General features: G+C 52.2%; 1 protein-coding gene across 1 annotated transcript; it reads left to right on the top strand.

Annotated features, from left to right (window-relative positions):
• Window positions 1–9,905: 9,905 nt before the first annotated feature.
• Window positions 9,906–11,715, top strand: LOC123092876 (WAT1-related protein At5g07050). The gene is made up of 4 exons (XM_044514732.1): window positions 9,906–10,614; window positions 10,706–10,864; window positions 10,963–11,114; window positions 11,201–11,715. Exons 1-4 carry the CDS (start codon window positions 9,976–9,978, stop codon window positions 11,463–11,465), a joined length of 1,215 nt encoding a protein of 404 aa, XP_044370667.1. The 5' UTR covers window positions 9,906–9,975; the 3' UTR covers window positions 11,466–11,715.
• Window positions 11,716–12,376: the final 661 nt, after the last annotated feature.

The following is a 12,376-nucleotide window of genomic DNA, read 5'->3' as shown; positions in this document are numbered from 1 at the left end:
CTTTTATTTCGAGTTACTAACACTTAGCAACTGAACCGGTATCTATTACCCTGGTGCTACTAGGAGTACTAGTAAAGTACACATTAATATAATGTATATCCAATATACTTCTGTCAACCTTGCCAACCTTCTCATCTACCGAGTATCTAGGGTAGTTCTACTTCAGTGACCGTTCCTCTCATTTTAGAAGCACTTCGTCTCGGGTTTGGGTTCAACCTTGGGTTTCTTCACTAGAGCAGCAACTGATTTGCTGTTTCATGAAGTATCCCTTCTTGCCCTTGCCCTTCTTGAAACTAATGGTTTTACTAACCATCAACAATTGATGCTCCTACTTGACATCTACTTTCACAGTGTCAAACATCGTGAATAGCTCAAGGATCATCATATCTATCCCTGATATGTTATAGTTCATCACGAAGCTCTAGTAGCATGGCGGCGGTGACTTTGGAGAACAATCACTATCTCATCTGGAAGATAACTCCCATTCGATTCAAGCGATTGTAGTACTCAGACAATCTGAGCACATGCTCAACGATTGAGCTTTTCTCCCTTAGTTTGCAGGCTTAAGAAACTTGTCGGAGGTCTCACACCTCTTGACGTGGGCACGAGCCTGAAATCCTAATTTCAGCTCTTGGAACATCTCATATGTTCCGCGACGTTCCAAAATGTCTTCGGTGCCTCAATTCTAAACTGTTTAACATTACGCACTGAACTATCATGTAGTCATCAAAACATGTATGTCAGATGTTCGCAACATCCGCAGACGATGCTCGAGGTTCAGCACACCGAGCGGTGCATTAAGGACATAAGCCTTCTGTGTAGCAATGAGGATAATCCTCAGTTTACGGACCCAGTTCGCATAATTGCTACTATCAACTTTCAACTGAAATTTTCTCTAGGAACATATCTTAAACAGTAGAACTAAAGCATAAGCTATGAGATAATTTGCGAAGACCTTTTGACTATGTTCATGATAATTAAGTTCATCTGGTTATTTAATGAACTCCCACTTAGATAGACATCCCTCTAGTCATCTAAGTGATACATGATCCGAGTCAAGTAGGCCGTGTCCGATCATCACGTGAGACGGACTAGTCATCATCGGTGAACATCTTCATGTTGATCGTATCTACTATATGACTCATGTTCGACCTTTCGGTCTCTTATGTTCCGAAGCCATGTCTGTACATGCTAGGCTCGTCAAGTCAACCTAAGTGTTTTGCGTGTGTAAATATGGCTTACACCCGTTGTATGTGAACGTTAGAATATATCACACCCGATCATCACGTGGTGCTTCGAAACAATGAACTTCCGCAACGGTGCACAGTTAGGGGGAACAGTTTCTTGAAATTTTAATGATGGAACATCTTATTTATGCTACCGTCGTTCTAAGAAAATAAGATGTAGACATGACAAACATCACATGCAAATCATAAAGTGACATGATATGGCCAATATCATCTTGCGCCTTTGATCTCCATCTTGAGGCACGGCATGATCACCTTCGTCACCGGCATGACACCATGATCTCCATCATCATGTCTTCATGAATTTGTCTCGCCAACTATTACTTCTACTACTATGGCTAAAGGTTTAGCAATAAAGTAAAGTAATTACATGGCGTTATTTAATGACACACAGGTCATACAATAAATTAAAACAACTCCTATGGCTCCTGCTGGTTGTCATACTCATCGACATGCAAGTCGTGATTCCTATTACAAGAACATGATCAATCTCATACATCACATATCATTCATCACATTCTTTTTGGCCATATCACATCACATAGCATACCCTGCAAAAACAAGTTAGACGTCCTCTAATTGTTGTTGCATGTTTTACGTGGCTGCTATGGGTTTCTAGTAAGAACGTTTCTTACCTACACAAAGCCACAACGGTGGTATGCCAATTGCTATTTACCCTTCATAAGGACCCTTTTCATCGAATCTGATCCAACTAAAGTGGGAGAGACTGGCACCCGCTAGCCACCTTTATGCAACAAGTGCATGTCAGTCGGTGGAACCTGTCTCATGTAAGCGTATGTGTAAGGTCGGTCCGGGCCGCTTCATCCCACAATACCGCCAAAACAAGATAGGACTAGTAACGGTAAGCAAATTGAACAAACCAACTCCCACAACTACTTGTGTTCTACTCGTGCATAGAATCTACGCAATAGACCTAGCTCATGATGCCACTGTTGGGGAACGTAGCAGAAATTCAAAATTTTCTACGCATCACCAAGATCAATCTATGGAGATTCTAGCAACAAGAGAGAGGGGAGTGAATCTTCATACCCTTGAAGATCGCGATGCAGAAGCGTTACAAGAACGCGGTTGATGGAGTCGTACTCGCGGCGATTCAAATCGCGGAAGATCCAATCTAGCGCCGAACGGACGGAGCCTCCGCGTTCAACACACGTACAGCCCGGGGACGTCTCCTCCTTCTTGATCTAGCAAGGGGAGAGGAGAAGTTGAGGGAGGACTCCGACAGCACGACGGCATGGTGGTGGTGGAGCTCGTGGTTCTCCAGCAGGGCTTCGCCAAGCACTACGGAGGAGGAGGAGGTGTTGGAGGAGGGAGAGGGCTGCGCCGAGGAAGAGGTGCGGCTGCCCTCCCACCCATACACTATATATAGGGGCAAGGGGAGAGGGGGAGGCACCCTAGGGTTTCCCCTAGGGGGCGGCGGCCAAGCAGATTGGACCTCCCTAGGGAAAATCCTAGGGAGACTTGCCCCCCAAGCCAAGCAGGTGGAGGATTGCCTCCCAAGCCAGGTGGAGGCGTCCCACCTCACCAAATAACATGGGAAAGGGTGTGGGGGGCGCACCACCCCTTCGTGGGCTGGTTTGCCCCTTCCCTTTTGGCCCATGAAGCCCTCCAACACTTGTCGGGGCTCCCGAAACACCTTTTGGTCATGCTGGCCATAGCCTGGTAACCCCGGAACACTTCCGGACTCCAATACCCTTCGTCCAATATATTGATCTTCACCGCCGGACCATTCCGGAACTCCTCGTGATGTCCAGGATCACATCCGGGACTCTGAACTACCTTCGGTAACCACATACTATTTCCCATAACAACTCTAGCGTCACCAAACCTTAAGTGTGTAGACCCTGCGGGTTCGTGAACCATGCAGACATGACCGAGACGTTCTCCGGCCAATAACCAACAGCGGGATCTAGATACCCATGTTGGCTCCAACAGCGTCATGCCAAAAGTGCGGAGGCACATTGGCATGAAAGAGAAGAGTCCTAACGCAGTCATTAAGAGTGCGAAGGATGCGCTCAGCACGACCGTTCTGCTGCGAGGTATACGGGCAAGTGAGACGAAAAATCGTGCCATGTGTGGTGAGAAGATTACGAACAACGGTGTTGTCAAACTCCTTCCCGTTGTCTGTCTGCAACGCGAGAATGGGTCGACCAAACTGCGTGAGAACGTAAGAGTAGAAAGCGGCAAGGGTGGATATAACATCCGACTTGCGGCGCAACGGGAAGGTCCACACATAATGCGAAAAATCATCAAGTATGACAAGATAATAAAGAAAGCCCGTATTACTTGCAACAGGAGATGTCCAAACATCACTATGAATTAATTCAAACGATTACGATGCAACAAAGGAAGACGGCCTAAACGGAAGACGAGCATGTTTGCCCAGGCGACATGCATGACACGAGTGATCCTCGTTCTTATTACACGTGAAAGAAAAACTCCGAAGTATGTGGCGAAGGGTGGCAGGATTAGGATGACCCAAGCGAGCGTGCCAGAGATCCACTCCGGTGGCGAGAGCGACAGGGGCGGCGGAAGTGGTGGAGGTGGCGGAGTGAACCGGGTAGAGCTCGTCGGGGCTGTCACATCGGTGGAGCACCATCCGCGTGCGAGCGTCCTTAACAGAAAAACCATATTCGTCAAATTCAACAGTGATCGGATTTTCACGTGTAAGAGAACGAACGGAAACAAGATTTTTAATAAGGTCAGGAGAAACAAGAATATTAGACATGGATATAGGAGTGGAGTTAGATGGAAAATATGTATGTCCAATATGGGTGATGGGAAGAGAAGAACCGTCACCGACGGTAATGCAGTTGGAGGTGTGGACAGGATGCGCAGTGTGGAGGTTACCGGGATACGCCGCCATATGAGCGGTGGCGCCACTGTCCATGTACCAATCGCCGCCACTGGTGTAGCTGGGCGGGGAAGGGGCGGTGTGGAGAACCGCCAGAAGGGCCGGGTCCCACGGTGCCGGCGGGAGGGGCGGCGCAGCCGTCAGGGGCAGCAGCGGCGGCCCACCTCGCGGCGGCTGCTGCCTGTAGGGCGCTGCATAGGGCTGCGATGCGGCGTAGTACGCCTGGTGTGACGGAGGCCGAGTGCCGAGAAGGCCCGGAGTAGGAGCACGAGGAACCGGCATGGAGTAGGCATGGACAACGCTGGTCCATGGGTTCTGGCCGGCGTACCACGGAGCCGCCGGCTGAGGGGCCGGCTGCTGCTGGCGAGGTGCTCCTCCCTGAGCACCGCCGCCGCCTCCCTGCTTGCGGCCACCCCGGCGGCCGCCGCGACGACCCCCTCCCCCCCCATTGGCCGCCGGCTGGGGCGGCGGGAAGGGGGCGGCTGGGGCGGGCGGGAAGCCGGGCGGGAAGGCGGGCGCCACCGGCTGGGGCGGCATCGGGCGGGGCGGTGGCGGGGCCGAGCCCCCGCGGGTGCCGGCGACAAGGGCGGTGTGGGTCCCACGCGTCTGTGCCACCCGCATCCGGCGCTCCTCTAGCTTGAGGTACGCGACCACCTTGGCGAAGGTGGGCTCCGGGATGAGGGTGAGGTTGGAGGCGGCGTTCCCGAAGTCCTCATTGAGGCCGCCGGAGAGGGTGCTGATGAGGAGCTCGTCGCCGATCTTTTCCCCCAGATCACGGAGCTCATCGGCGAGCTTCTTGAGGCGCATGCAAAAATCATCGATGGACGAGTCAAGTTGCTGGCACCCGTAGAACTCACCATAGAGGAGGACCTTGCACTGCAGCCGATTGTCGGTGAAGAGGCCGTTGAGCTTGGTCCAGACCGCATAGGCGTCATCCTCGTCGTTCACCACGGTGTGGAAGATGTCGCTGGAGATGGTGAGGTAGAACCAGCGAATGATGGTGGCGTCGAGGATCATCCACTCCTCGTCGTTGATCATGAGCGCCGAGTCCACGGTGCCGTCCACGTGGCCGTGTAGGAGGTACTCACGGAACACAAGCAAAAAATACCGCTTCCAAGCGGAGTAGGAGGCGATGGTGTGATCGAGCTTGACCGGGACGCGCTCATGGATGTTGAGGTCGCGGACGAGGGTGACATCGGGACCGGCGAACGGGTTGGAGACGGTGGAGGAGGAAGAACTCATGGTGGTTCGGCTCGGGTGGTTGGGTGCGGCGCGGGTTAAGGGAGAGAGGGGGTAGGGCGCGGCGCGGGGAGAGAGGGAGGGGCGCGGCACGGGTGGAGGGAGGCGGAAGCAGTGGGGCGCGGCGGCGGCGGCCTCGGGGGGAGGCGGTTGCGGCGGCGAGCGGGGCGGGGAGGGCGGTGCGGCGGTGACCAGCGGCGGCGGCGGCGGCTGGTGACGGCGGCATGAAGAGGCGGCGGCGGCGCGGAGGCGCGGCGGCGGCGGCGGCGGCGGCGCGGAGGCGCGGCGGCGGCAGCGGCGGCTAGGGTTAGGATCTTGCTGCGATAGATACCATGTAGAAGGACAAGTTATGGGCTGTGCAATCTCAATGTATTGATCGGTGCACCAGGCACGTATATATAAGTACAGAGGTGGGCCACAACCTCAACTATACAAGGAAACAAGAGGTGGGCCCTACACACACATATACACGTACACAATATACTCAACATTTTGTGTAAATTATTAAAGGATGTCGACCTACCCCTTTTTTGCGGGAAGTCGACGTACCCTTTGAATCGAACCGTGTAAATGGATTCCGCAGATACATATTATTTTCCTTATGCGTGTGGCAGGTGTTTGCGCCATATCTCACATATCGAATCCAAGCTGGAATTTCGTCCCATCAAATTAGACATGATCGATATCTGCGCTGAAAATCCTGACGGCGGTTCCCATATCTGCATGCACGTCTGATGGGCACATGCAACTACCAGGCAGGCATCGAATGCGTGCTCCGTCAGCACCGATCGAATCCGACGCGCTCACTATCTAGCTGGGTATCTAGGTACGTAGTACGTAGCACACAGACAGAACTTGTTCATCTCCAACATCTGGGCGCCGGCCGGGGGAGATCCTCGTCAGACTAATTTCATTTCTGCTTCTCACTTTTCTGGCGAGTGGCGAATAATCAACGCGGATGTTGCAACGAAAGAGCACTAGCTAGTTTGATCATAGATATAGATGAATTCCATCATGCCGTATATGTGCGTGCATGCATGCCGTCACGCCGTATATATTCGTCGAGGAATCCTGAGGATTTTGTTAATTTCTGAGAAGCCAGGTGGTCTGGGAATTGTACACAGCTGCGAGAGGAATTTTCCCGCGGGATCTGTGAGGCTCAAGGATAAAATCGTGGCCCATGCCGTGCATACCTGGGCATGCAGGTGTAGGCTTGTAGCCGCTGCATATGGATGCGGAAATTAGACATGCAGGTGCGAGGATGAGGAGTGTTGTGCTGATCTTTCGGTGCAACTCTTGGCCTAAGAATCCGGCAAATTGCCGCGGATGAATATAATCGCGGTCGTGCGGGCTTTTATCCGTTGCAGATATGTGTTTACTCTCTCTCTCTCTCTCTCTCAAAAAGGTTGCAGATATGTGTTGTTAAATAGGGCGGGTCGTGCCTGCTTATCAGCCACATATGTAGCTTCCACGCTGGCCGGAACGGCCATCGCATCGTAGATAACACGTCGTCCACTTGTATTGTTTCTCAAGTTGATGCGTGAGTGCTTGACCTCGCGCCGTGCTGCTTTGAGCTCCACTGCATGCTCTGTGGCCTTTGGGGCCTTCCAAATATGCAGCCTCGTAGTGTTCATTGGCAATGCAATTTAAAGAAACGCTCGCAATCAGTAACAGACATGATGATTTCTTCTACGTCCAGCAGTGTTCCTGTTGCCGCTACAAGCTACATGCTTTCTCTGCTGATTTTCCAAGCTGTCTCAGCCTTTCCTTGGTTTTTTTTTTCTCCTGTCACACAGGCGCTGACAGAAGGCGCGCGAGCGGCCGGGGGAGTCGGGCCAATGCCGCGCAGACACGGGAGCAAACGGCAAAGCCTCGCGGGATGTGGCGTCACGGCGCACCAGCTGAGTCCACATCGGCCGCCACCACTCTCGAGTCTCGACTCCGCCTCACTTATTCACAAAACAGGCTCTAGACACGATCGGCAATTCGATGCCGGGCTCGTCTATCTGTCATCTTCGATCGGGATGAACAGTAAATGTAAAATAGTTCAAAATGTTAATATAACATTTGGCATCAAATTAAGATGATCGAATGCGAGATGTACGTGTAAAGTTTCAAGCAGTTTGGACATCTGAGGACCTCCTTGCGCACCTGAGCCCTCTTACAAAGAAGATCCCGGGATAACTGATCAGGACACACGCACACGGTTATGTTGCCGAAAACAAAACAAAAAAACATGAAGGACCGAAGACTACGCCACCCCACGCCCTAGGACGCCTAAACTCACGACAACACACTTAGAAGGGACAACGAGGCAAAGCGTCGCTGTTGCCGAGTCCAAATAGACAAGAGTCATCACCCTGAAACCCTGGCATGGAGAGGAGAACTCAATGATGCCCACGGGCGTCGCCATCGCCGGTGTCGAAGCGCGGGGCTTACACCCAGCAGCTCACCCATGGTAGCAAGAAGCCCCTAGGACAACTGCGGCAAGCACATACCTCCATATCCGGATCTGGACGCCGTCACTGCCAGCAACAGAGAACATGACCGAGCCACCCACGCTATACCCCTCGTCGCCCCACGACCAAGAGGCATAGTCACCACCACTGCCATGAAGCCCGCGGGAGAGCGAAACATGGGGACCACCATCCGGGGCCGCTGCCCCGGCATCCAAGCCTCGAGACCCTGCCAACCATCCACATCACAACACTTCAGCCCCGGTAGGAAGATTAGCATGCATCTCCTTCCACCCATCGCCTGACATCAGCCACCGGGTCTGGGCTGCACCTTCATGGTAGGATGCGTCGACACCTGCATCCCCAATCAGTCCCATTGGACCAGGGAGACACAACCCCAAGACTGTTGACGAGTCGCCGCCAAGCAGGCCCCGGCCAAAGCCCATGTCTTGATCCAGGCGAGCTCACACAATGCCAAGTCAGAGGCCACCCGACTTGATCAGTTTGACGGTGTAGCAGCCTCACGACCATCACCAGTGCACACCATGCTCGTGAGAAGAGGAAATCACCGCTCACGGACACATCCCGGGCCGAGCCCCACCTCACCTACGTGGAACACCCCCCCCCCCCCCCGGTCGCCCCGGCTTGATCTTTAGAAACAGCTTGCCCCCAAGCCAGAGCATGGGGGAATACTGGTGAAGAGAATTCTGGTCCTCCCAATGCTTTCGTTCACGTGGCAACACAGTCAACAAAAATATGTTGAAAGAGATGAAGAAACAAATAATGAATGAATAAGATAAATTAAAATGACCAACAATAAGAAAAAAAAATCAGAACATCCATTGAAGGCCGACAAATATTGTGAGAATTCTCCAAACAAACACCTTTTCAAAAATATTTATGATTTTTCGCATATTTTCCTCAATGAAATTTTATAATTTATAGTTTTTCAGTATTTTTTTATATTTTTGAGAATATGTTTTCCAATTATCATGATTTTCTTTACATTTAAAATATTATGTATTCATTTTGGCGAACTTTTTATTATCTTGTTTTTCTGCTATGCTGTTGTTGAAGTCTGTTTTTCGGTGTAACTAACAAGTGTGCGGAAGTTGCACTTAATTTGTAGGGAGTATCTAGAACTCATCTAGATGAGATATAATTTGGTCTCATTCAAAACAAGAATAGATACAACCCACATCAGGACACACGCATCTTATAGCATCACATTTAATGGCTATAAAAAATGAATGAGACCAAATTATATCTCATCTAGATGAGTTCTAGCAAAACTGTAATTTGTATGAGACATACGTCATCTCAGGTTACCAGACGGACACAGGGCACTGTTTGCCCAAGTTCGGACCTCCGCGATGCGGGTCACAGCCATATTCCTGCCTTGCATTGGATTATATTACAAAATGATATCAATAGTGGCGTACAGGTTGTTTCTGTCGAGTTGGGGCGGACAAACTAGACAGAATGTCTAGATCAGATCCAATGGCTCTATTGGTCCATCGAGATTAGCGTTCCGAAGACCCTATAGCGAGCTATCCTCTCCTTGTCGGGCAGACGGCTATTTGTAGTGGCCATGGTCGGTTGTTCGTCCGTGCATCGTCTTGATCTGCAGTCGCAATCCCTTCTGGACTCCATGGATGTTAGTGTATTTTTTGTTACCGATTGATTTTTTTTACCGTTATTACTAGATCAGATAATTATTTTGCAAACAAAAAAATGTGCCTGGTATAATTAGCAAAAAGCCAAGCAGAAATGCACATGTAATTGGAAGTTTGGAACAGAGGCAGCCGACGCAGGCTACACGGACTTGCATATGGATAAGTTCATCCGATCAACCGATCCATTCCTTCCATTCAAGCACAGTAGCAAACAACTAGCTACTCACAACCAACACACCAGTGGCACGCGAGCATCCGCACCAGTGTGGGAATAAGAGCATCCCGTGCAGCGAGCGAAGCCGCCGACCGGCGCCGGCCCCGCCACCTACGTAAGCTCTGGCCCCCGCACGCCCGTGGAGCGGCTATAAATACGAGCCCGCGCCGCTTGTCATTCCTCAGGCGAAGGAGCAACGGGCACACCACACCACTCCTCCACTCCACTCCACTCCCCGCCAGCACTTCACGTACCTAGCCAGCCAGCAATGGCGATGCAGCCGGGCGGCGAGGGGGAGACGCTGATGCAGCGGTGCAAGCCGTACGTGGCGATGATCTCGCTGCAGTTCGGGTACGCCGGGATGAACGTGATCACCAAGGTGTCGCTGAACCACGGCATGAGCCACTACGTGCTGGTGGTGTACCGCCACGCCTTCGCCACCCTCTCCATCGCGCCCTTCGCGCTCTTCCTGGAGCGCGGCAAGGCCCGCCCGCCGCGGATGACCCCCCTCGTCTTCCTCAACATCTTCCTCCTCGCCCTCATGGGCCCCGTCATCGACCAGAACTTCTACTACGCCGGCCTCAAGTACACCTCGCCCACCTTCTCCTGCGCCATGAGCAACATGCTCCCCGCCATGACCTTCGTCATGGCGGTCATCTTCCGGATGGAGAAGGTGGACCTCAAGAAGGCCAGGTGCATGGCCAAGGTGGCCGGCACGCTCGTCACGGTGGCCGGCGCCATGCTCATGACGCTCTACAAGGGCCGCGCCGTGGAGATGATCTGGTCCAGGCACGCGCACCTCCCCGGCCCGCACCAGGACGCCGCCGCCGCCGCCAAGGACTGGTTCAAGGGGTCCATATTCCTCATCATCGCCACCCTTGCATGGGCCTCCCTCTTCATCCTCCAGGTCTATATATAGCTAGCTCGCTTCCCTCCTGTCCATGCGACCATACATGCATGAACTGAGAATCCTAACAGGTAGTGTTTGGTGCATGCAGGGCCCGACGCTGACGAGGTACGACGCGCCGCTGACCCTGACGACGCTCATCTGCTTCGTGGGCACCCTGCAGGCCATCGTGGTCACCTTGGCCATGGAGCACACCACCGACGTCTGGAAGATCGGCTTCGACATGAACCTCCTCGCCGCCGCCTACGCCGTAAGCCTCACAGGCCATACTAGCACCATCAGATCGAGACAATAACTAAACATGGCATGGTACTGACCATGAATCTCTGTGAATATGTATGTGTGCAGGGTATCGTGACGTCGAGCATTGCCTACTACGTGCAAGGGCTGGTGATCCAGAGTCGGGGCCCGGTCTTCGCCTCGGCCTTCAGCCCGCTCATGATGATCGTGGTGGCCATCATGGGCTCCTTCATCCTCGCCGAGAACATCTACCTCGGAGGGTACGTGCATCTCAATCCTCATCTCCATGCATGAGAGACAAGATAGAGCAACAGTCAGTTACATTATTCTTGCTGTTTCTGGCCAGGATCATCGGGTCCGTCCTGATCGTGGCCGGGCTCTACTCGGTGCTCTGGGGGAAGCACAAGGAGGACGTGGAGAAGAAGGAGATCGAGGCGAGGGAGATCCCCGTGGCGATCAAGGGCGTCGAGGGCAACGGCAGGATCATGGACATGGTGGAGCTGGACGAGGTGGAGCTGGAGAAGGCCCAGGCCAACGGCAAGGCGGTCACCATCTCGGTGCCCGCCGCCGCCGGGGAAGCTGCCCGGGTGCAGCGCGACGACGAGAACTGATCGTTGGAGCAAGAGATAGGTGGATCTTGATGCTGTGGTGGTGCGGTGGTCTAGTGCTCTGAGCAGTGGTGGTAGTAACAGTAAGAGTATAACTGGTCTTCCTGGTGACGAACCTGGTAAAACATATGCTGTGAGGAAGAGCTTTGTAACGTCTCTAGCTAATTAAGCCGATGCTTTCTGTTTGTGGTAGCCTGTCTTATCTATCTGCATCTCTTGTATCAGCTACCCCCTTCAGAAGTTAATTATGACATATGAGCCATGATTATGCTATACCTCAGCTAGCTCTTCCAATCCTATATGAGGAAAGTGCTTGATCATGTCAGGCTATCCTGCTTCCCAACTCCTCGCCTAGTAGTGCACAAAAGGAATCATAGTCTTTGGGCTCACATGATTGATTGGACGTGGGATTTGTGGGCAGGCAGGCAGGCAGCACTCCTCAAACTCCGAAAGGGAAATAACCATATCTCTTTCTGCATTTTCCATATCTTTTCAATTCTATATATTTGTCAAATGTGCGTTTTCGCTACGTACCGTTCGGATGCGGCGGTTGGCGCATAGCCGTATATATCTTACATTATTCATGAACTTTACCCCCATTGCATCTTGAGAGGTTAGTTAAGATAATGCTCCCACCATACATGTGATGTACGTATGTGCTAGTGATTCCGAGAACCCTCTGTCTTAAGTAATTGGCAACTATGGCCTTAAAGAATCAGGGTTATTAACAAGTGATGAGAGCTGGAAGGAGCTAGGAATAAACATTTCCCCAGAAAAGAAAAGCATGGAATCCTACTTAGCGCGCACTCGCAAAGATTCAGTGTCAAGTCTTAAACCAGCATGAATCTCCTTTAGCCGGGAATAAAGATTCGAATCCGAGGTCCCATCCCCGGGCAAGTTGGTGCCCCAAAGCC

The sequence above is a fragment of the Triticum aestivum genome, chromosome 1B (assembly GCF_018294505.1).
Source record: "Triticum aestivum cultivar Chinese Spring chromosome 1B, IWGSC CS RefSeq v2.1, whole genome shotgun sequence".
Taxonomy (NCBI): Eukaryota; Viridiplantae; Streptophyta; class Magnoliopsida; order Poales; family Poaceae; genus Triticum; species Triticum aestivum.
Note: the sequence above shows the minus strand (reverse complement) of the source record. Positions and strands in the feature narration are given on the sequence as shown.